Here is a 24,519-nt window from a genome sequence, read left to right as displayed (position 1 = left end):
GCCCTAAAATGCCTCCAAGTCTCTTTCGAGAGGTTGGAAGGAGCCAGCCTCGGGAGGCAGCTGGGGTTCTCGAAGGAGCTGATTGCCGAGCGTGTTTATGAAATGCAGTAATTGCCCCATTTGTTGGCTTGGCCAGTCCCCGAGGGTCCCAGGACTTGAGACCAGAGAAATCCAACTCCTAAGAGGCACTCAGTCTCGGCAGAGGCATGACGTCATTGGCCTCAGCCCCTGTCCCCATAGGCCTGGGTGTTCTTGGCTGTGGCGACTGGCTTAGAAGAATGGTCCCCGATGGCCGCTGATGTGTGCAGTAATGAGTGCCGCCCGCCTTAATTGTGGAACAATTAATGAACACACCTGGGTCCCTGGAGCCCATGTGCACCCACACGTGCTCAGGCAGCAGCTTAGCCCCTCTTGTTCACAGGTGTGGGCCTAGGGAAGTTTTGGGAATGGGGCGCCCAGTCTGTTCCCGCTGCTGTGATCTGTCGCCTCCTCAAAGAAGGCCTTTGTTTTGGAGCTTTGAGTGGGGACAAAATATTGGCATTTCACTCAAATTCCTCTTCATTCTTTGAATCAGACATAAAGTCTAGACGTCCCCAGAGGTTAATCTTGGGAACACTGTGCTGTTTCCGACGCTTCTGCTAACTGCCGTGTTTTCCCCTGTTTTTGTTACAGAGCTCTCGCACACGAGAAGTTCACCAAGTGAGTTTCTGGGCACCGCCCTCATTCCATTCTGGCACGCACGGCCTCTGTCCTGAGCTCTTCCCTCCGTGGCACGTGCATTCTGGGAGGCAGTGGTGGCTTCTCCTGGCATCCCTGATCCACCCGCTTGCCCAGCTCCCTGGCCCATTCCTCCTTGACACCATCCCCTCCCCTTCCCATACCTCCCCCTCAGTCCCAGACCCCGGCAGTAACTCTGGCCACCTCGTCTCTTCCAGGGAACTGAAGTACGTGATTCAGAGGTTCGCTGAAGACCCGCGGCAAGAGGTGAGGCCTTTCTTTCTGCATCTCAGGCCCGCCGTCTCGGGATAGCAGGATGCACGAGGGCCCCTCAGAGGCCTTCTGAAGCTCTGGTGGGGGCCTCCTTGTCACTGACAGGCATTCAGAACAACTCTCAGAGACCCATTGCCTGTGCAGACACAGCCGCGCCTGGTGCAGAGCCCAGCCCGTGATGTCAGTGTTTTACTGTAAGCGCCGGCTCACCGGCGTGGTTTTCCGCTGGCTGGTGGTTTCTCCCCACAGCCGAGGCCTTGATTTCGGGTTGGGCTGGCCCGGCAGCTCCCAGCCAGCTCTGAGGCAGCATTTTGATCCTGTCTGGTTCTGCTATTATGTGAATCATTGGGAAGAGCGAGGAATCCGAGCTGGGATCAGAGCTAGGTTTTTATTTCCTGGTCATGGTGGCCAAGGGCTTCCCTGAAGGGCTGCTGTGTCCCTCACCAAAGCTGGCCTTCCAGGGAGAGGGCAGCCTTCCGCCTTCTGCCCCCAAGCCTGTGCACATGGGCAGGGACCTAGGTGGGCAAGGAAGCCAGCCCGTAGCCCTGGGCCTGCATCACCTGATAGTAGCAGCAGCAGCAGCAGCTGTCCTTTATGAGGTGCTGCACCCCGGGCCAGACACGTTCCTTTTCTCATCCTCACAGCGTCCGTATGAGTGTCTTCGATAGTATTCCCAGTGTTGCACGGCTGGTTCCCGACTGAGGCAGGATTCAAACCTCGTGCTGATAACCAGCTCACTGCGCTGTGTGCTGTGCCCTGAGATGCTCACAGCCTGCTTGTGTGTGCATGAGTTCTGGGTGTGGTAGGGGCCTGACTCCCAGTTGAGGACAGACCTAGACTCGTGCTCCCAGCAGAACAGGGGGAAGGACAGGCAGAGGACAGAGGGGGTTATTCTCCATGGAGCCATCCCCAGGAGGCTTGCTGGAGAAGGTGGTAGTGAAGTGGTTGGACTTTGCTAAATGGATCAAACTGGACCTTAGTCTGGAGGGTGGAAAATGGTGTTTGAGAAGGAATCTGAGGACACACAGACACCAAGGTCTGGCCATGTCCACCCATGGTGGGTCTCTCTGACTCAGAACCCGCAGTTTATCAGGCTGTAATTCCAGAAGTTCTAGAGTAACTGTTCTCAAACTATATTACCTGAGTAGCTTGTTCGAAAGGCAGACCCCCCCCCCGCCGCCCCCACATCCCTTCCTGGTTCCAGCTCATGGGGCCTGGGTGGAGCCAAGCATATGCATTTCGATGCATTTTGAACAAACATCCCACGTGGTTCTGAGGGGCTGGTCTCCAGGCCACACTGAAAATCCTAGTTCTGGAGGGGTCTTGAAGAATCTAGTTCCGAAACACTGCAATTCTAAACACCCATTTCCCCAGGGGATCCTCAGGCATGGAGGGAAAAAGGAGAAACGGTGGATATGGTGCTTTTAAATGTCGGGGACCAGTGAGTGTCTCCATTCTTCTTCTTAAACTTAAGTCATTCCTTGCCACCTATGAAGACAGCAGCTCAGAATTCACCTGGGAACTGAGCCTGTATTCAAACCCAGACTTGGACATTTGGAGAACAAAAGTGGTACCAGCTGCTTCTCGGAGTAGAGAGGCAGGGCCAGCTGCTGGGAGGGTAATTTTCAAACCCGGGTAACGTGCATGAGGCCCCGAGTGACCTGCGGATCTGGAAGGAGCCAGCTCCCCTGGCCAAAGTCCCACACCCAGGCCCTTGTTCTCCTGTTTGCCTCTTTCTTTTCTCTGCTGATGATTCTGTCTCCCTTTTCCTCCTCACTCTTCTTTCTCCCTTCCCTGCTACCTTCACACCTTCCGAAATGAAGCCAAAGTTGTTTCCTTTAAAATTATTGGCTATATTTGTTGAATGGCATCTTATACTGCTAAGTCCTTATTGCTTTGAAGTCGGTAAGTAAACCCTTGATAATTCTTTCAGCTCAGAGGGAAAAATAAAATCCACTGCCTTTGTTTTCTGTGCGCTCATGTGTGGGTTGTGATCAGTTTAGTATCTGTGGGTAACTGATTCTTGGCAGCAGATTGTCCTTTCCTAAAGGAAATAATGAGGAACTTCTCTCAGCTTTCTTCCAAGGACGGGAGGAGGCGGGGAAAAGTCCTTTGTGTTTTGTGCGCACTCTCGCTCTCTTGCTCTCTCTCTCCCTCACTCTCGCCGCTTCCCCCCTCTCCCTCCTTCCCACTCTCTCTGTGTAATCACAGCAGGGGCCAGAGTGGATGTGGAATTCCTCTCATGCACTCACACATGTGTGCTCACATGCACAAACAGGCCCATCCACACAGACACACAGCTCTGGGAAGGAATGTGAGAGCTCTGCTTTTGGCACTGAAATTGCCCACAGCCGTGGACAGAGATCCTTCAGTGGAGAGGGACAAAGACTCAGGGAAGGAAGTGGGGATGAGACCTAATGAGAGAGGGTGGCAGAGTCCCCAAGAAGGGGAGAGAGAGAGAGAGATTAGCAGGGCAGATACCTGGAGGGAAGGATGGTGCCCACACAAGTCAAGGAAAGGAAGAAGGCAAACACCCAAGAGGGAGAGTCGGTGCTAGGGGCAGCAGAACCCCAGACAGCAGGGAGAGGTTTCTAAAGAGAGGGCAGAGAGCACGGGAGAGGAGTTAGAAACACAGAGAGAGGCCGGGCGCGGTGGCTCAAGCCTGTAATCCCAGCACTTTGGGAGGCCGAGACGGGCAGATCACAAGGTCAAGGAGATCAAGACCATCCTGGCTAACACGGTGAAACCCCGTCTCTACTAAAAAATACAAAAAAAAACTAGCCGGGTGAGGTGGCGGGCGCCTGTAGTCCCAGCTACTCAGGAGGCTGAGGCAGGAGAATGGCGTGAACCCGGCAGGTGGAGCTTGCAGTGAGCTGAGATCTGGCTACTGCACTCCAGCCTGGGCGACAGAGCAAGACTCCGTCTCAAAAAAAAAAAAAAAAAAGAAAGAAACACAGAGAGAGGAGGACAGAGAACCGGACAGAGGACGGAGACCCAGGAGATGGCCCCGCCCAGAGGAAGGCATAGCAGAAGGGGAAAGGGGCAGGAGAAGGGGAAAGGGGGCTGATTGCGGGCGGTTGCTCTGGACATCTCTGCCTGGTGCAGCAGCAGGCCCGCTTCATTCAGATCAGCCAATCAAGCCAGGGCCTGCCCTCCCTCCTGTGCAAGTGACAGCCAGTAGCCAGAATCCCCCAGGGTGTGGGGGCCACGGTGTCTCCCAAAAGACCTTTCATGGCATTTGGTGGAAGACTGGGGGTTGCTGGAGGAAACAAGCCGGTTTCTTGACTTCAGGACTTGCCCGAGCCTTTCCCATTCATGTGTGCAGATCATGGTCGCCCTTGTCACCAGGGCTGCGTGCAGCTCACACTTGTGTCTTCCCCTGTCTGGCAGGTCCACTCATGCCTGCTGAGTGTGCGGGCCGGCAAAGATGGCTGGTTCCAGCTCTACAGCCCCGGAGGAGTGGCCTGTGACGATGACGGGGAGCTGTTTGCCAGCATGGTATGCAGTGGGACCCCAGTGGGGTGACTTCCAGGGGGCCCTGGGCTTGCCGTGCCTGACTAGTTAAACAGCTGCGCCCATCACCTGGGCCCAGCCCTGGAGTTTCCACGCTTACACAGTGCTGGTCTTGAAGGTGGTGGTGGTGGTGACTGTGACCGTCACTTACTCATTTCTTATCTGAGGCTCCAAGCCAAGCACTTGGCATCCCAGTTGCACTCCATCTCTCACAGCTTAGTGAGAAGAGGACACATGTCATTGCCCCAATTTATACCCAAGGCAGCTAAAGCCTGGGGCGTTACTGCCTAAGGTCACACAGTTCATTGTCATGGTTATGTTCCTACAAGGGATTCAGTGCCCAATGGGACCAGGGATTCTGGAAAGCACTGCAGGTCCACCAGCTTGTTTAATCCTTAAAAGGAGGTATCCCGGTCAGGATGATTGTTCCCACCATCGTGTGCGGTCTGAGGTCACCAAACCAACAGCTGCATCCATGATGACTTTCTTTGTGCCCAGCATTGTATCCATCACTTCACGTGCACTATCCTTTTTAATCGGTACAGCATCCTTGTTGCTGAATTACACCTCTGTTGAAACAGAGGCCCAGAGAGGTTCGGTGGCGTGCCTGGGGTCACATAGGCCTTCTGTTTCCAAGCCTTTCCTTGGCCAGGCCCACATGCTTTCTTCCAGGAGTAAAGGGCCAGACTCTTCCTCCCCCAAGGCATATGCTGCACCCTAGTGGTCAGCAGCCTCACCAACTCTACTTGCTGAGAAAACCAGCTCCATTTACTGGTCACTGGTGCTCCCACACTCAAACTGGGCTTCCAGTTGCAGCTCTGCTAGGATCTAGCTTGTTGACCTTGGGCTGGTAACTTGCCTCTGCCAGCTTCAGCCCCTCGTCCGGGAGCATCGCATTGGCCTCTCGAGGTTACCATAGTGATTGCATGCAACAGCAGATGCAGGGCGCCCGGTGGGCCGGCACAGGCACTGCTCAGAAATGACGCCAGTGGTGATTCTCCTCTCTGCTGGGTGGTTTGGCTCTCCACACTGAACTTAGCAAAGATGTTTGTGCAGTGATGACAAATTGAGGCGCTGCCCCTGGAAGCTTCTTGAAAGGGGCTTATTTTTAGGCCCTTTGCCTCATGCACTCCCTCTCCACTCCTTGCCTGCCACCCCAGGCCTCTCAGGGCCCTGCGCATCTAGGAATGTGACTGCCACTGCCAGCCTGCACCACCTCTCTTGCGCTCTCGGTCACCTCTCGGGTTCTCCGCTGATGTCACAGCTTCACCATAGCAACGCTCAGCAGCCCCACCCCCACCCCCACCCTACAGTGTGGGGATTCGATGCAAGAAAGCTCAGGGAGCTGGCAGCTTCCCAGCCCGAGAGGTTACATTTGTATGCCAGAGCTGTTCATGATGGAGCGGAAAAAATATACACAAGGAAGGAAGCAGGCAGCCACTGGATGGAAGTGTGTTGTTGCCATGGAGACGCATGGCTTGGAAGCCGGCCCCTCGATGAGGCTGCTTTCTCCACCGCCAAGGGCATTTGCCATTGTGTGAAGTTGGAGGAAAGCCAGTGGGTTGTCCAGGCCTCCCCCAAGCCCTGGTGGCTGGGGACCCCTGCCCTTGGGCCCCCATCACCCATACACCAGAACAAAAGACCGCCCAACACATAACCCAGGAGGGAGCAGGATTTGCCAATTCTTGGATTCCTGGGGCAGACAGTCTCCCAAAACACCGTTCTGAGCTCACAGCGGGCTTGACAGAGGTAGCTGGGCTTCATCACGTCCCCTACCCCAAGATGTACACCCCCCTTGCAAAGCCTGCCTAGAAGTTTCTGCCCGGTTCCAGTGGTGCCAGGAATTCAAAGGATCGACTGTCAGCTGACTCCCAAGGGGAGCAGAGAAGGGGGCCTTTTTGGTTTTGGCAGTAAAATACACGTAATGTAGAAGTTAGCATCTGTAAGCACACTGTTCAGTGACATTAAAGACATTCCCGTTGTTACGCAACCATCACCACCGTTCATCTCCAGAACGTTCTTATCTTCCCAAACTGAAACTCAGCATCCATTACACACTCACTCCCCCTTCCTCTCGTCCTCAGTCCCTGGCAGCCACTTTTCCTTTCTGTCTCTGAATTTCCCTATCCAGGCACCTCATGTAAGTGGAGTCAGAATCATCCTTCTGCTTAAAACTTCAACTTAATCAATGTTTAAAACATCAGAACTTTTATAATGGCAGGAGATTACATATTTAGAGACTCTGTTACGGATACTTTAAAAACTAGCAAGGGCCGGGCACAGTGGCTCACGCCTGTAATCTCAGCACTTTGGGAAGCCAAGGCGGGCGGATCACTTGAATTCAGGAATTCAAGACCAGCCTGGCCAACGTGGTGAACCCCATCTCTACTAAAAATACAAATAAATTAGCCAGGCGTGGTGGTGCATGCCTGTAACCCTAGCTACTAGGGAGGTTGTGGTGGGACGATTGCTTGAACTCAAGAAGCAGAGGTTGCAGTGAGCCAAGATTGCACCACTGCACTCCAGCCTGGACAGTAGAGCGAGGAAAAAAATAAAAATAGCAAGGGCTGCATTTGTTTCAATCAATAGACTTTAAATTGCACTCTAGTCAGCTTTTATTGCGTTTAGTATTATAAATTTATACGAAAGATACCCTTGCTGAGATGGGGCTTGCAGTTAAATCAGGTCCTACTAAAAACCATAAAAGGCAAAAGACAGAATGAAAAGAGGTATCGTGAACGTGACTTTCGCGACTGGCTTATTCCACTCAGCGTAGCGTCCTCAGGGTTCATCTGGGTTAGACCGTGTGCGGGGGAAGGAGCTCTTGCATCCCCGGGGGCCTGGTGATCCTAGAACACCTGGCTGTCCGGACAGCGTGTAGGCAGGTCTATTCAGTGACTTGGGCTCACTTCCTGCCGGCATGCCGGAGGCTGGCACTGGGTGTCTCTGTCCCTTCACCTGGGCCTTCTTGCCTCACAGGTGCACATCCTCATGGGCTCCTGTTACAAGACCAAAAAATTCCTGCTCTCCCTGGCGGAAAACAAGCTGGGTCCCTGCATGCTCCTGGCACTGAGGGGAAACCAGACCATGGTGGAGGTAAGGAGCTGGTCGGGGTCTCTGGCGGGATGGCTGGCTCCCCATCCCTTGTCCTTGCTGATAGAGCATCTGCTGGGAGCCAGGAGCTGCTGCAGGCACGGGCGGGCAGTGGGCGAGGCATGCAGTCCCGGCCGCCCTGAGCTTAGCGGGAGCCTCAAGCCTTCATCACACGGTATATTTGTTTCTGGTGTGATCCAGCTGATCCATGGATCGGTGGGGTTGGGGTTGCTTCTGTTCTGCTCATCTATTGCTGTGTAACAAACCACCCCTAAGTGAGGGCTTTAAAACAAGATCGCTCATTTATTTTGCACATGGGCATTGGGGTGCCTGGGCACAGCTACGCACTTCTCACTTGGGGCCTCATTAGTCAGATGGGGCCAGGTTGGATGAGCCCCAAGGCTTCTTGCGTTGGCCTGAGAGGCCTCAGACACTTTGCGGGGCGGTGCTCCTCAGCCACACTCTTCACCTCCTGGTGTCCGGGTAGTCTGCCCACCTGCCCAGAACACACACACCCAGCCGCGCAGGCCACCCCTCACCTGCTGCTGCTCCTCTCTCTCCCTGCATGCTCCAAAGTCCCCAGAAACCTGGGACTCCCAGAGCGACTGTCCCAAGGGAACCAAGGCAGAAGCCATATCACTTTTTAACGTAGCCTCCCTTGGAAGGCAGGCGGCATCGCTTCTGCCACATCCTACTGCTGGCAGTGAGTCACCGCGGCCGGCCCTCAGTCAAAGGCGTGGGAGCTAGACTTCACCCCTCAGTGGGAAGAGCATCGAAGAGTTGGCAGGCGCGGCCAAGCCATGGGAGCTCCCATGGAAATGAGAGTTGGAGGAGGTGTGAGCCCTGGGGAAGGTGGGAGCTGAGTAGGCTATGGGGACAGCCCGGGCTGAGGTCCTGCACCAGGGAGGGCCAGGGTGGCTGGAACACAGGGAGCCAAGGGGCAAGAGGTCTGGGATGTGGGTGGATGTGCATGAAGAGCCTTCTGGGTACCCAGAGGTGCTGGGAAGGAGTTTGGATTTAGTCTAGGCTGTCCTGTGACAGGGATTCGGAGGCCATGGGGGAGGGTTGAGCAGGGAGACAGGAGACAGACAAGAGGTGCTGTGAAAAGCTTGGGTGGAGTGACCGTTCCTTGGCGAGTGGGAAGTCCTAGGAGAATTGAGCACCATAGCATACACCTGTAGTTCCAGCAACTCAGGAGGCTGAGGTAGGAGGATCGCTTGAGCCCAGGGGGGCGAAACTAGCCTGGGCGACATAGTAAGACCTCATCTCAAAAAATAAATAAATAAATAAAAGTAAGTCATTGGAAAGGCAATGTCAGAGGCAGGGCTCTCAGGCATGTTGACTCCCAGGCAGGTGAGCCACATATACAGCCACAAGGCCCTCTCCGGAGCTGTGTGTGGTAGATGGGCCCAGGGCTGCGAGCCATTCTGTGAGCTTGAACACCTACTTTGTGACAGCCACTGGGGAAGAAACTGGGGAGAGAAAGAGGTGTGGCTTTCCACCAGTGCTTGGGGGCCTGCAGACATCCTCAGGGGCCTGCCCCGTGTCCAGACACAACACGGTAAGCAGATGCCTGGGAGACTCCCATGTCCTTTGACGTTTGAACCTGGAGAACCTCAGTGCGTGGGCACTGGTGCTACCATTGCACAGGCAGGAAGTTGGGCAGGTGCTTTGCCCAACCTCACACAGCCAGGGCTGCAGAGAGGGGAGAGTGGGGTTGCTGGTTTTCAAAACAAGACCCTTGGGATGCACAGAGTGTGCTTAGCGAGAGTGGCAGGCCGGGTCCATAATGCACCACTGTGGTTCTGGGCAGATCCTGTGCTTGATGCTGGAATACAACATCATTGACAACAACGACACCCAACTGCAGATCATCTCAACCCTGGAGAGCACAGACGTGGGGAAGCGCATGTATGAGCAGCTGTGCGACCGGCAGCGGGAGTTGAAGGAGCTGGTGAGTCCCCGGCTGCTCCGGACCACTCCCCTGCCCAGCAGGCCAGGGCGGGCTCCAGGGGAGCTAGTACTTGGACCTGAGTGGACCTGAGTGGACCTCAGTCTCATTGAATTCTTCTCCAAACCCAAGAAATTGGTATTACCACCTGCCACTTTTCAGGTAATCAAAGAGAGGCCCAGAGAGGCAAAGCAATGCCCAGAGTCACATAGCTCATTGGAGCCTGGCCAGGACAGTGCCCACCCTCCCTCCTCCATGTAGCTTACACCCTTCCACTTAAGTGTATGGGGGCCCAACTTTCAAATGCCAGCACCCACACCTCTTTGCTGAAGGACTTTGTATGTCCACATGCGTATACTCACGTGTGTGCACAGAAGGACAGAAGGGGCAGGAAATTGATGCCTTCTAATCTCCTGGAGCAGCCGTCAACCAGTCCCTCTTGGGAGAGTGTGTATAAATACCCCAGCTCCCTTCAGTGAGATACGTTTCACCCATTCAGTGAGATATGTTTGAGACATGGCTTCTCCACCATTTCTTAGAGTCCCCTGGTGGGATTTGGTGCCGGTACCCATCTATCCAGTGATAGCTGGATTGATAACACCCCTCCCATTATGGGCAGCCACAGTGTCACTTCCCCACTCTTCTACTGGTGTTTCTTGGGGTCACCTTCCAATAAACCACCTGTGCTCAAACCCCATCTCTGGCTTTGCCCCTGAGACCAAGACCACCATGTTGCCTTGTACAACCAAGAAAGTAACGATGGCTCCATGAGCGCTGTTAACAGAGGTGGAAGTCCAGAATGGAAACTTGGGGAAAAGAATGGTTGTAACCAGCCTGGTTTCTGTTGCAGCAAAGGAAAGGCGGGCCCACCAGGCTAACACTGCCCTCCAAGTCGACAGTGAGTTGGTTTGGTTCTCTTTGGGGCTGGATGGAGAAAGTGGGTTGGTCCTCTCTGTTGGGGAATGGCAGGTGGTGTCTGCTGCTGAGATGGCAGGTGATGGAGGGCGAGGCACAAGGACCCCCTAGTACTTAACACGCCAGCTCTTCCAGGAGGTAGCTTACAGGAAGAGATACGAAAACCAAAAAGAAGGTTAAAATGTGATATAGATCGTTGGTGATAACGGTGTTGATATCCAGTTATTAATAATACTGGGAATAATAGCAGATATACCTTGAGCATTTGTGTGCCAGGTGCTATTCTATTAGTTCATTTTATCCTCACAGCAACCCTTGGAGGCTTGTGTATCTTACCATTCGCGTTTTGCAAGGTCTTTAAGGATCTTATTTCCTTCTATTCTGATGCCCCCATTATATTTGATACATGGCTGCTACTTCCTGGACCAAAAGGGCTGCTCAGGCTCCAGCCATCTTGTTTCTATTCCAGCCAGCAGGAAGGAGGACATACCCCTTCCTCTTAAGAAACTTCTTGGAAGTTCTGCTTGACATGTCTACTTACATCCCATTTTCTGGATTTAGTGTGTGGGGCCACACTTAGTGGCAAGGGAGGCTGGAAATCAACCTTCATTCCGGGCAGCCACATGGCCACTAACACTCAAGGATGGAGGGGAGTCTCGGGAACCTCCGAGTCCAGTGCTTAGGCATGCGCTGATGTCTTCATTCGTTAGAGTTGAGTGTGGCCTCAGTGTTTACGTGAGCTGCTGCCTGGGAGTGAGACAGCCAGCCACATACCCTGATGCACACAGACAGACACACAGAGACACACGGACACACCAGCACACACACACACACACACATACACAGGCATGCACAGACACACACAGTTACAGACACACACATATACAGACACACATGCAGACACACACAGATATACACACATACAGACATACACACACACAGACGCCTGTGGGAGGATCGTGGCCTCGGAACACCCCGCTGGTGACTCAGGGTGTGAGTCACAGCACTGGAGGCTTTCTCCTCCGCCTGGCAGCTGTCATCCATGGGATGTGCGGCAGCCCCTCCCTCTCTGACCACCCCCTTGGCCCATCCCACCAAGCCGTGCCCCCACCTCGGCTCCTGGGATTTGCCGCCCCCCAGGAACAGCTCCCTGTAGGGCGAGGGAGAGGAGGAGGGTAGGGGATAGGAGGGCCCAGGGTCTCAGGAGCTCCCAGCAGGTCCCTCAGGCCTCTCCCGCGTCTGCTCGCAGGACGCTGACTTGGCTCGTTTGCTGAGCTCTGGCTCCTTCGGAAACCTGGAGAACCTCAGTTTGGCCTTCACCAATGTAACCAGTGCCTGCGCTGAGCACCTCATCAAACTGCCTTCGCTCAAGCAGCTGAACCTGTGGTCCACTCAGGTACATCCTGTCACCCTGCTCCAGGCCCTCCACACCTCCTCCACCTCTGCACCCTCCTCCCTATTCTCTACCATCTTCTTTTCCCCTCACTCTCCTCCTTGGCCCCTCATCCTCTTCCCTGCCCCACACCCTCCTCCCTGCTTCCCACACTCCTCCCTGCCCCCACCCTCCTCCCTGCCCCCACCCACCTCCCTGCCCCTTCTCCCTCCTCCCTGCCCCCTCACCCTCCTCCCTGCCCCTTCATCTTCCTCCCTACCCCCTCACCCTCCTCCCTACCCCCTTACCCTCCTCTCTGCCCCTCACCCTCCTTCCTGCTCCCCTCACCCTCCTCCCTGCCCCCTCACCCTCCTCCCTGCCCCCTCACCCTCCACCCTGCCCCTTCACCCTCCTCCCTGCCCCCTCACCCTCCTCCCTGCCCCCTCACCCTCCTCCCTGTCCCCTCACCTTCCTCTCTGCCCCCCACCCTCCTCCCTGCCCCCTCACCCTCCTTCCTGCCCACTCACCCTCCTCCCTGCTCCCATCATTATCCTTCCTGCCCCCTCACCCTCCTCCTTGCCCCCTCACCCTCCTTCCTGTCCCCATCATTATCCTCCCTGCCCCCTCACCCTCCCTGCCCCTCACCCTCCTCCCTGTCCCGTAATTATCCTTCCTGCCCCCTCACCCTCCTCTCTGCCCCCTCACCCTCCTCCCTGCTCCCCCACCCTCCTCCCTGCCCACTCACCCTCCTCCCTGCCCCCTCACCCTCCTCCCTGCCCCCTTGCCTTTCTCCCTGCCCCCCTCACCCTCCTCCCTGCCCTCACCCTCCTCCCTGCCCCCCCACCCTCCTTCCTAACTCGTTCACCCTTCTCCCTACCCCCTCACCCGCCTCCCTGCCTACACCCCAGGCGTTGCTTACCACACGACCCCTTCCTCAAGCTCAGCACGCAATCCCCGAGGCTAGAGGAGGTTGAGGGCTTCATGAAGCCCTGAGGCCCATTTCCCAGTTGGAAATACTGTGCGCAGTTCCGAGTCCTGAGCTTCTGAGAGGTGGAGCTGAGACGTGAGCCGGGCTTCACTGGCCTGCCCGGGGCTGCGCAGGAGGTTTCTGGGTCTTTGGTATAGTAACACCAGTGGCTGCTGAGTCCCAGCTCAGTGTCAACTGCACCGCTCAGTACTCTGCACAGGGCAGATGAAGGGGCCTTCACTGCACGCCTGTGAAGTGCAGGTTCTGCCTTCACCCTCGTTTTCCAGAAGAGAAACTGGGGACAGTCCCTGCAGCCTGACCCTGGCCCAGCCCTATCCTTCCACTGTCCACCCAGCAGGAGAAAGCCGCCTAGGCAGCATCTCGAAGCTAGGAAACGACAAGTTCAAAGCCCTCCTTCATGGAGGCAGAACTGACTCCCAGGGGGCCCTGGCCTGGCTCCACTCCCAACAGCAGAAGCTAGATTCTAACCCGGGTCAGAGAGGCATGGGATTGTTTAGGGGAAGCGAGCGCAGCCCATACCCGAGGGCTTGGTGGGCCATGGGCCTGAGAGCAAGGCTCTGTCCCCATCCCTTTACTCCACCTCTGCCCCAGCCTCCGAGTCACTTCCCCAGAGGTGGCCAGGAGAGGGCTGAGTGTTTCTGTGCCCTACAGTTTGGAGACGCCGGCCTGCGGCTCCTGTCGGAACACCTCACCATGCTCCAGGTGCTGAACCTGTGCGAGACCCCGGTCACAGACGCTGGCCTGCTGGCCCTGAGCTGTGAGTGCCTCGGGGGCAACTGGGGGGTGAGGGGCTGCTTTATTCATTCCTTCTGTGCTTCAACCAAACTGGCCAAGCGCTGACTTTGCACCGTGCACAGATAGAGAAATTCATTCATTCACGAACATGTGTTCACTGCACACCTGCTCTGGACCAGGCACCATTCCAAGGGCCAGGAACAACACAGAGAAAAATATCCCTGACCTCAGGGAGCTTATATTCTAGAGGCAGTAGAAAAAATGAATAAGGCCAGCCCATGCCCTCCTGACACTCGCAGTCCACTGAGGGGTCAAGTTCGAGGATGGGGCTGTAGTGTGTTGCCACTGTGGTCCCCCGACCAGTGGCGGCAGCGTCTTCTGGGGGCTGGTCAGAAATGTCCATTCCCAAGCCCACTTCGGACCTCCTGACTCAGACACCGCACGGTAAGCAGATGTCTGGGAGACTCCCGGGCCCGTTGACATTTGAGAAGCCCTGTCATAATAGAAGGAGCCACAGAATTCTCAAGGAACCTAGAAGGGCCAATTCCTGTGCCCCAGCCCCAACTGACTGAACTACCCTCAGGGATGTTGGGCCCAGGATTCTGTATTTGACCAGGTTTCCCTTTTCCAGGCCCACTGCTTTAAACAGGAAGACCCATGGCTCAGTGGGAAGAGTCAGGGAAGGCTTCCGGGAGAGGTGCTGTTGAGTCTGGGTGTGAAGACAGATTTGTGGGAGTTGGCCAAGGGGGAGGCATCCTGGGCCGGGGCCATGACTCCTACCGGGTCATTGGCAAATTCTGGATGGCTTGGGAGGAGGTGGGGGCAGGTGACTGGGTCAATGGAAGCAGAGAGGCAGCGCGCGGCCAGTTTGGCTGCAAATGCAAATGTACTGCTTCCACTGGTGTTCCCCAGGGGGGCGCGGTCCTCGTGAACAGTGCAGATTCCTGGTCCCCGCTGCAGCCCTGCTCAGCATCTCTGGGAGTGGGTGGAGGGGTCTGCTCTCCTTGTGACTCCAACACAAAGCAGAGGTTGAGGCTTGCTTTCAAGAAACAGCACCTGAGTCAATGACGATGGCGGGGAGCATCCGGGGTTCCCTTAGCGGGGAGATCTTGGGCCTGGTCTGGGGTGTGACAGGCAAGCTCTGGGGACATCACGTGCAGGCAGTGGGGGGACACGACAGAGGGACCAGAGGGGAGGGAGACTCAGAGGATGGGAAGAGAACGAAGGCTCTGTTCAGACCAGCACATGCCTGAAACAGACTTTCAGCGTCTAGTGGGCCACCTATCCTGGCTGCGCCTGCAAAACCTTCCTCCCCAGCCCCATCTCCTAACAGGGGGCCTGGCACCTGCGTTCAGCTCCTCCAGCTTGGCCATCCCATACCTGCATACCTTTGGGGCCTCACTCTCCTAACAACTGGATCTGTCTCTTGTACAGCCATGAAGAGTCTCTGCAGTTTAAACATGAACAGCACCAAGCTCTCAGCTGACACCTACGAAGATCTGAAGGTAATTCCATCCTTCCTCCCCTCTCTCCTCCCCTCCTTTCTCCAGCCGGCATCTGGATGCTGGTGCATCTGCTGCCCAGAGCTCATTCTTCAGTAAAAGACGATGACACCTGCAGATCAATACATAAATAATGGCAGGTCAAAAGGAGTAACAAAGAGGAAGCAGCAGGGAAGTCATTGGAAATAGGAGGGCCTGTGTGGCCTGGGGTGATCAGGGATGGCCCCTCTGATGAAGAGGCTGCAGGAGCTGAGACCCAAAAGGTAAGAAGCCAGAAATACAAAGGGCGAGAGGAAGAACAAGTGTCAAGGTCCTGAGACAGAAGAGATTGTCAAGGCCTGGCTTTGTAGCAAATGGAGCCAGGAACTGAGAGAGGGAATGGGCTGGGGCCGGATGAAAAAGCCCTCACAGGTCACAGCAGAGCAGCGAGTCACGCTTTTCAAAGCGTGCTCTGGGTGTTAGGAAATAAATATTTTGAGAGGGAGCAGGAGTAGAAGCAGGGAGGGCTGAGCATGGCGGGTGCCTCACACCACTGAGGGCTGCAGTGCACCAGCACTAGGCCAGCAAGTGAAATCAGAGAAAGAAAAAGGATCAGAGGGTAGAAGGCAGGGGCGTTTTAAGAAACGCACTTGCACGTCTTGGGAAGGTTGGAGGAGCCAGGCCTTCAGTTGCCTCCTGTCATCCTGTCACCCCGTCCTCCTGGGGCTGTACCAGCTGCCCCAGAAGGAGCAGGCGGGACCGGCAGAGGGCCAGCATCCTGGGAGGGAAGGGCTGGGCTCAAAGGTGAGAAGGCACAGATGGCGCCCGTGAGCCACGCTGGCACCTCTGTGCCCTGGAAGCCACTTAGAGGGAATCCCCCAGCAGCCCTTGGCTGGGGCCCATCTCCTACAGCCAGGTCTCCTGCCGCCAGGGCGTGCTCACTGGGGCATCCTCCAGATGCTTCTGGAGCCTCTGCTATGTACCAGGCCCATGTCAGGGACAGGGACACCAAGGTGTGGCTGCCACAGTCCCTGCCCAGGGGACACTCCCTTCTGGCAGGCACAGGCAAGCTCAGCAAACCAAGGTGGGCACAGGGCCTGGTGGGGCCAGGAGGGACAATCAGCAGAGAGTGAGGTCCAAGGGAGGATGTATGGGACACAGCAGGTGGCAGGGACACAGCCAGCAGATCACTCACCCCAGCGTTTAGACCTCAGCACTCAAGGTGGCATCTGCAGACCAGCGCCCTTGGCACCACTTGGGGGCCAACAGAAATGCAGGATCCAGGCCACCCCAGGTAACCCCGCCCCGGGGGATCCCTGTGCACACTCATGTTTGAGAAATGCTGCCTGGATTGTCTTGAGTTCAGAGTGCTGAAAGTCAGACGCTACTGAGAACAAGCTGGAAAGAGGACATGGGGAGTGCATGAAAGGCCACTCGGGAAGAAAAATCACTTTCAGTCGATTTTTTCATTTTCACACATTTGAGAGACATGATGCCAACTTGATGCTGCCAGCCTGTGACCGGCCTCCCTGTGGAGGGGACTCGAGCAAACAGCAGCTGCTTCTCCTTTGGAGGAGGAGCCTACGCTCAGTGCCAGGCAGGCCACGCCCCACTGTTCACTGCCCAGTCTGGCCAGACCTTCCCATTTTCCAAGAGAACCTTGAAATCTAGATTCTTCTGGGAAGTCTCCTAATTTTGAAAGGCTGGCTTAGTATGCTTTATAGCACTGCAGGTGGCTGCAGGTCCCCACCTGTGACCTCTGCCTGGGCAGTGGGGAGCCATTGAGGGTTGTTGAGCACAGGAGAGCAGCAGTGAGGAATTGCATGTGCGTGTGTGTACATGTGTGCATGCTCATGCATACATACGTGTGCATGCTCATGCATACATACGTGTGCATGCTCATGCATACATACGTGTGCATGCTCATGCATACATACGTGTGCATGCTCATGCATACATACGTGTGCATGCTCATGCATACATACGTGTGCATGCATCCAAAAAGTATGCTGGTATGCTGGGCAGTGTACAGGAAAGTTGGGAGGGAGGAAGTAAAGGCATGAGGCCAGTTAGGAGGCAGCTACCTCTCTGTTTAGTGGAGGCTTGTTGAGAACAAAAGCCAACTGTTTATAAAAGAAGAGTGGAAGTCTGGGTAGCAGAAACAGAAAGCAGAAGACAATGGAGAGATGCAGCAGGTGGAATCGTAGAGTCTAGCAGCGCATCCAGCGAAGGGGAAACCCCAAGTGGGAAGAGTCTAAGGCAAAGCCTGGGTACCTGGGACTTACTGGGATCCGCATCACTCACCCTGTCCATTTTCTGATAACGATGAGAATATCACTAATAGTAAAAATAAGAACAGTTTCCTTTCATAGGGCTTATAACGGTGCCCTGGGCTTTCTGCATTTGCTATTTAACCCCTAGCACCATCCTTTGAGCCAGGGACTAGAATCAGATTGGCCCACACAGGAAGACACTGAGGCTCCGAGAGGCTGGGTTATCTGCCCACGGTCAAGCAGCAGCAAGTGGCAGGGCCTGGGTTCAAACCCCAGTGCTTCCACTGGCAAAGACAGAGACCGAAGCCTGTCTGAGGTGGGGGCACGGGAGCCCCACTGCCTGGTTTCTCTGGGGCCAGGGCACATCCCACCTGCCCTGTTCTTTGCCTAAGGCCACCCAACCCTCCAAGAGCCCAGGGAGCCCACAGCACCAAGGTGGGGAGAGGGTGGCAGGGACCCCCAGCGGGCAGTGTGGGTGGAGTCAGGTACTGTCAGCTTCTGCAAGGGAATGGCCTACGCGTGACAAGGACCCCTCTTGCCACCCGCAGGCCAAGCTTCCCAATTTGAAGGAAGTGGATGTCCGCTACACGGAAGCCTGGTGAAGCTCCCAGCTCCAGGCGGGAAGACATTTGCAACCGCGACAAAACAACTCTTGACTAAGCCGCAGAGCAGCCGGTCCTGGGGTCCCACCCTGGTGTCCTGGCTGGGAGATAGATGGGGAGTCTTTCTGGGGGCGGAGGGGGGAGGGGGTGGGGAGGGGTCCACAAGCACGCCCAGCCCCCACCGAATTCTTTTAGCTTCGTAATTGGAACCTTTGACCTGATCTAAAGTGGACTTTGTAGCAACAAGAGGAGCATCAGCGGGTCGGGGAGGGGGTTGGGGGTGGGCTGGGGGGTGGGGGACCCTTTGTGGATTTTCTTTGCCTTTGTGTTTGATGCCGTCGTGTGGGAAAAGTCAACTCTGATGCCACCGTTGCGGGCCGGACGAAGGATGCTTTCTTCCTAGAGGCTCCGAGCTGAGCTGCGAACTCGCCCCCCGCCCTTGGGACAAGAAGACCCAGTCACATCACTGCACCCGTCCTGTGTCCTCACCATTGCTATGCAAAGTGATTCTTGTTGTACATAAGATTTAAATAATGCACCTATTTAAGACATGTTGACAAATTGCGGGTCTGGGACCCGCCTCTTATTTATGAAGTCTTCGACCCGTCCCCCACCCTCCCGCCCCCCCCACCCCGCCCCGGCGTGTAGTACTGTAGAAACCAGTCAGCTGTCGGGTTAGTGGTAGTAGTATTGTTATTTTTTTAACGGAAACAGACAACAAAAAGAGAAAAAAAGAACCTCCTTGGAACAATTCATTGTTTTTTCGTGATGGATTCTCTTATGCTAATGCTCTCTCGTCTGTCTGTCTGTCTGCCCACCTCCCCCACCCACCACTGTGCGTTTCTGATTTCCAAATGTCTCCAACTCCCTCACAAGGTGGGGCTCAGGCTGGAGGAGGAGGAAGGATTGAGATCCCCTCGCTCCTCTAAGGCCCAAGCTCTTTCTCTCGGCGCCTTTTAGACTTGAACGGGAGGCTGCTAACCCGCCCTCTCCAGTCCACCCCGGTAAAAGAGCTGTTGCCCACCGCCAGGGAGCTCCTGTCCCTGTCAGCCTTTGCTGTCCCCTGTCCCCAGCGGAGACTCTGTCACCCATGGGCTCCCCCTGCCATCGTGTGCTTCACGTGGCCCCATGCATGCCCGCCTCTCTGCATGGTCTCTTGGGAAAAGAGAGATACGTTGCCTCCGCCAGCCCGACTGCCCTCCCCACCCCACCTTCCACGTGTGACCACTGCAACGAAGACGCTCCTTCTGTCCCCACCTGTTCCGAAGACAAACCAACCTCCGTTTCTTTTATAAACAGTCGGCTTTTTCTTAACAAGCCCTCACTGTACAGAACAGCCCGTTGATGGTTTATTTGGGGTCCCCCTCTCCCCCCAGCCCTTTTTTCTGTTGGTTTAGCACAAATACTTCCCTCCTCCGGCACCTCCAAACCTACCCCACAGTCAGTGTACTTGTTTTATATATATTTAATCTTATTCAATGGAAACCATGCTTTTGTCGTTTTATACTTTGCTAGGTAGACTTTATTACCCCCCTACGATGCCCTCATTTTTTTAAAAAAGGAAAAAAAAAAGAAACTGGGTTCCAGTCTTAATTCATTTTCCGTGCCAGGTTTTATTTCGTGTGTGTGTGAGTGTGTTCCGTTTTGTGTTTTGTTTTTTGTTGTTTTTAGTTGTTTGGTTTTCTTTTTTTTCTCCCCGTGCCCCTCCAGTCCCATACTTCACAGCACTCTGGTGCAGGAAGAAGCAGAAGAAAAAAAAAAATTAAAAAGAAAAAAAAAAAAAAGAAGAAACAAGACATGCCACCTTTCCCCTCGCACTGTTGCTTTTCCTGATGGTTAATACTACTGTCACGTAGCTGTGTACAAAGAGATGTGAAATACTTTCAGGCAAAAATAAACTGTAAGTGACTCATCAGTGTCTGGTCTTTGTGTGTGGTGTCTCAGCGCCCAGGGGGAGAAGGTCCAAGGAGGGGGCGAAGCCCAGGTGGGAAGTCCGAGGCTCCGACAGTACTGGGACGCCCTCACTTTCATCTGCACGCACTTCCTGAGGACCAGGGCTCAGCACCCTGGCTGCTGTTGGCTAGTGGGGCCGGAGCCGTGTTTGTTGCAGGGAGCTGTTGTGTTCGTCACCAGACATTGAACAGCATCCTTGGCTTCTATCCACCAGTAGCACCCCTTCCCCATTTATGACAACCAGAGTGTCTCCAGATGTTGCCACGTGTCCCGTGGGAACAGTTCGCTCCCCAGCTGCGACTCCGCGTCATAGACCAAGGTCAATGCTGCTCTTCAGCAGGGCCTTACAAAAGCTCTAGCCCAGAGCTACTCCACGGAATGTGCCCTCCATCCACCTGGGGGGGTCTTGTGGAAACGCAGATACTGATGCCACAGCTCTAGGTGGGGCCTGGGAATCTGCATTCCTGACGAGCTTCCAGGTGATGCTGTGCTGCTGGTCAGTGCCAGGTTCCTAGACCCACACTTCAGCTGCCTACTCCCCCTAGATGTCTCCAGAGGCAGTCTTGACAAGTCCGAAAAGAAATGCTTTATCTTGGCCGGGTGCGGTGGCTCACGCCTGTAGTCCCAATACTTTGGGAGGCTGAGGTGGGCGGATCACAAGGTCAAGACATCAAGACCATCCTGGCCAACATGGTGAAACCCTGTCTCTACTAAAAATACAAAAATTAGAGGGGCGCGGTGGCACGTGCCTGTAGTCCCAGCTATTCGGGAGGCTGAGGCAGGACAATCCCTTAAAACCAGGAGGCGGAGATAACAGTGAGCCGAGATTGCGCCACTGCACTCCAGTCTGGCGACAGAGCAAGACTCCGTTTCAAAAACAAAAAAAGAAAGAAAAAATGCTTTATCTTCACCCCTCTTCCTAAACCAGTCACCCTTCAGGGTCCCCCAGCTCAGCAGGGGTGTCCTTGTCCTCAGCCCAGGCATGTCCTGCCCCCACATGCTGACAGAAATCCAGGATGTCCATGATCCAGTCCTCTGCCTCTCCACTGTGGGCCCAGCCCAAAGCCATCTCTCCAGAGACTCTGTGGCTGCAGCTGCCTCTGCCAGCCTCCACCCTGTCCTTCCCACACCATCCAGCTCCCTCTGCTACCTGCCCCACCTGTCCACACCTCTCTCTGTGCCCTGGTGGCCTCCTTCTAGAGGCCTCTGCCAAGTCTTTTTAAGAAAAGCGAGAAGGCTGGGTGCGGTGGCTCCTACCTATAATCCCAGCACTTTGGGAGGCCGAGGCAGGTGGATCACCTGAGGTCAGGAGTTCGAGACCAGCCTGGCCAATATAGTGAAACCCCATGTCTCCTAAAAATACAAAAATTAGCCAGGTATAGTGACCCACACCTGTAATCCCAGCTATTCATGAGGCTGAGGCAGGAGAATCACTCGAACCTGGGAGGTGGATGTTGCAGTGAGCCGAGATCTCGCCATTGCACTCCAGCTTGGGCGACAGAGTGAGACTCCATCTCAAAAAAAAAAAAAAGGGTGAGAGTGTCAGTCACTCAGCAGTGCCTTCCTCGGGTCACCCAGGGAATGCAGGTACTGTGGAAAACGACAGGAGGGCTCTTGACTGCGGGGGTGATAGGCCTCACCAAGGGCATCAAATGAACAGTCCAAAAAGCCCTTGGCTCCCTGAGATCCCATCCTTGGACCAGATGACCAGCTACTGGTACAGACATGTGCATGCGTGAGCCAGACACTTCAGCCTGCTCCATCTTGCCCTCTCTACTGGCGTAGGGCCTGGCGTTCATTGCTCTAAGGGTTCATTGCTCTAAGGGTTGGGGAAAGGTGCAGCCGGGGGCCACTCTCAGCCCTCCTCCCTGCTCTGCCTGGCAGCAGCTGAGCTCCTCTGCCCACTGGGTGAGGCTAGAGAATGCAGGCTCCCTGCTGGAAGAAGTAGGGGTTGTCTTCCCTGGCATCCCAGCCTCTGTGCCTGTTGTTGGCAGGAGTTGCCTCCCTCCGTGGGTTGCCCGCCAGGATTCCATTTCTCGAAGTAACACAGCTCCCTGTCTCACCCCTTCAGCCTTAGCCTGGGAACTGCCTCTTGCTGGATCCTGGGTGCCTCAGCGTCCCTAACCCCTGCCTGCACCTCTGTGATGCTCACACCTGGCCTGTGCCTCCTCCCAGCTGCACTGAGTTACACCGCGTACTCCCCTCGCCCTTCAACCCGGGAGTGGTAAGAGCTCCCCTTGGTTCCTGGTTCCTGGGTGCCTCTGCATCCCTTGTTAATTACCTAGCCTGGAGCCCCACCTACCCTTCATAGCTAGCACTTCCTTCCTTTTCTCCATAATTCTCTTCTCTCTGAGGGGTCCTCTGCGAGGACCTACCTCAATGACCGTCCTCCACCTCCAAGCAAAACCAGCAACTGTTGGTGCCGGCCCCAGATGGGCCCAGTGAGAGTCCAACAGAAATCTAACCCCATGCCTGGGACAGGAGTATTAATTCAGGAAATTTAAGACAGATCCTGTCATTGGGAGCAGTGTGAAGCTCACCCAAGAGAACAACAATTGGATTCTTACAAGCTCAGCTCTGGGGCTGCCCGGCAATGCACATCTCCAGGTTGCCCCACTTACAGCACCTGTCTTAGAATGTGCTGTCTTCCGGTCACTTACAGTGCAGTGTGAATGGCGCTCCCCACAGTCGTGCAACATGAGAACCTGGTAAGCTGAGCTGTCATTTGTGACTGACAGGCTGCTCTAAAGGTACTTAGACTTTGCTAGAAGCTCCCCAAGAGCACAATAAGAAAAAGAGGTCAGAGAATCTTGGAAAAGGGCTTGGCCTTGTTCATCCATTCATGCATCCAGCAATTCATTACTGAGGACCCACTTCCGACAGGTCCAGGTGGAGTGCTAGAAAACATGTGAGAAGCAGCAAAAGACCTACAGCTCAATAACAAAAAAAACCCAATCAAAAAACAGACAAGCCGGGCGCGGTGGCTCAAGCCTGTAATCCCAGCACTTTGGGAGGCCGAAGTGGACGGATCACGAGGTCAGGAGATGAAGACCACCCTGGCTAACACGGTGAAACCCTGTCTCTACTAAAAATACAAAAAATTAGTCAGGCGTGGTGGCGGGCGCCTGTAGTCCCAGCTACTCGGTAGGCTGAGGCAGGAGAATGGTGTGAACCCAGGAGGCAGAGCTTGCAGTGAGCCAAGATCGCACCACTATACTCTAGCCTGGGTGACAGAGCAAGACTCTGTCTCAATAAATAAATAAATAAATAAATGGGCAAAGGTCTGTCAGAATTTGTTTGATAGAAATAAAAATGGGCAAAGGGGCTGGGCACAGTGGCTCATGCCTGTAATTCCAACACTTTGGGAGGCTGAGGCAGGCAAATTACAAGGTCAGGAGTTCAAGACCAGCCTGGCCAACATAGTGAAACCCCGTCTCTACTAGAAATACAAAAAATTAGCCCAGCATGGTGGTGAACGCCTGTAATCCCAGCTACTCGGGAGCTGAGGCAGGGGAATTGCTTGAATCTAGGAGGCACAGGTTGCAGTGAGCTGAGATCACGTCACTGCACTCCAGCCTGTGTGACAGAGGGAGACTCCATCTCAAAAAAAAAAGAAGGAAAAAAAGAGGCACTTATCATCAAGGAAATGCAAATGAAAACCACAGTGAGATACCACCTGACACCTGTTAGGTGTGGCTATTATCAAAAACAAGATAACACATGTTGGCGAGGGTGCAGACAAAAGGGGAACCCTGGTACCTTGTCCTTGAGAATGTAAATTGGTGGATAGCAACTATGGAAAACAGTATGGAGCTTCCTTAAAAAACGAAAAACAGAACTACCATATATGATCCAGCAATCACACTTCTGGGGACTTATCCAAAGGAATTAAAACCAGGATCTAGAGAAGAGACCTGTGCTGTCATGTTCACTGCAGTACTATCCATGACAGTCAAGACAGAGAATCAGCCCAATTGTCCATCAGCAGATGAATGGATAAAGAAAATGTGATATACACACAATGCAACACCATTCCAAAGTGGTGTTCCTTTACGCCTTTACAAAGAAGGAAATCCTGCTATTTGCAACAATGTGGAGGAACCTGGAAGGCATGGTGTGCTAAGTGAAATAAGCCAGGCACAGGAGGACAGATACTGCATGATACCACTTAAATGAGGAATCTAAAATAATCAAACTCATAGAAACAGAAAGTGGAATGGTGGTCACCAAGGGCTGAGGGGAGGAGGAAGTGGGGAGATATTCGTCAAAAGGAACAAAGTTTCAGGTATGCAAGATGGAAAAGCCCTTGAGATGTACCATACGGTGAATGACCATAGTTAACGATATTATAGTATATACTTAAAATTTGCTAAGCATGGAGATGTTATTATCACACACACTCATAGTAACAAATAACTAGGCAGTGGGAAGAAACTTTTGAAGGAGATGGAAAGGTTTATGGCATAGACTGTGATGTTATCCCCAGGAGCAATCTGGGGAAGGTGCATACTCTTGGAGCCAGAGGCTTCATGACCCCTAAACTGTAATTTCTAATCCTGTAGCTAATTTGTTAGTCCTGCAAAGGCAGTCTGGTCCCCAGGCAAGAAGGGGGTCTTTCTGGGAAAGGGCTGTTATCAATTTTGTTTCAGAGTC

The 24,519-nt window shown here is 54.4% G+C and overlaps 1 protein-coding gene across 3 annotated transcripts in view; it reads left to right on the top strand.

Moving 5' to 3' along the window:
- CMIP (c-Maf inducing protein) overlaps nucleotides 1-19,828 on the top strand; it is a 271,489-nt gene extending 251,661 nt beyond the window's left edge. For all 3 annotated transcript variants that reach the window (XM_010375146.2, XM_010375147.2, XM_030924359.1), the window contains 10 exons: nucleotides 673-699; nucleotides 936-984; nucleotides 4,381-4,488; nucleotides 7,483-7,599; nucleotides 9,410-9,550; nucleotides 10,398-10,445; nucleotides 11,712-11,858; nucleotides 13,474-13,579; nucleotides 14,992-15,062; nucleotides 17,860-19,828. In XM_010375146.2, coding sequence (XP_010373448.1) covers nucleotides 673-699; nucleotides 936-984; nucleotides 4,381-4,488; nucleotides 7,483-7,599; nucleotides 9,410-9,550; nucleotides 10,398-10,445; nucleotides 11,712-11,858; nucleotides 13,474-13,579; nucleotides 14,992-15,062; nucleotides 17,860-17,913 — 868 coding nt within the window. In that variant the 3' untranslated portion in view covers nucleotides 17,914-19,828. The remainder of the gene's footprint in view (nucleotides 1-672; nucleotides 700-935; nucleotides 985-4,380; nucleotides 4,489-7,482; nucleotides 7,600-9,409; nucleotides 9,551-10,397; nucleotides 10,446-11,711; nucleotides 11,859-13,473; nucleotides 13,580-14,991; nucleotides 15,063-17,859) is intronic.
- Nucleotides 19,829-24,519: the final 4,691 nt, after the last annotated feature.

The sequence above is a fragment of the Rhinopithecus roxellana genome, chromosome 20 (genome assembly GCF_007565055.1).
Source record: "Rhinopithecus roxellana isolate Shanxi Qingling chromosome 20, ASM756505v1, whole genome shotgun sequence".
NCBI classification, from domain to species: domain Eukaryota; kingdom Metazoa; phylum Chordata; class Mammalia; order Primates; family Cercopithecidae; genus Rhinopithecus; species Rhinopithecus roxellana.
Note: the sequence above shows the minus strand (reverse complement) of the source record. Positions and strands in the feature narration are given on the sequence as shown.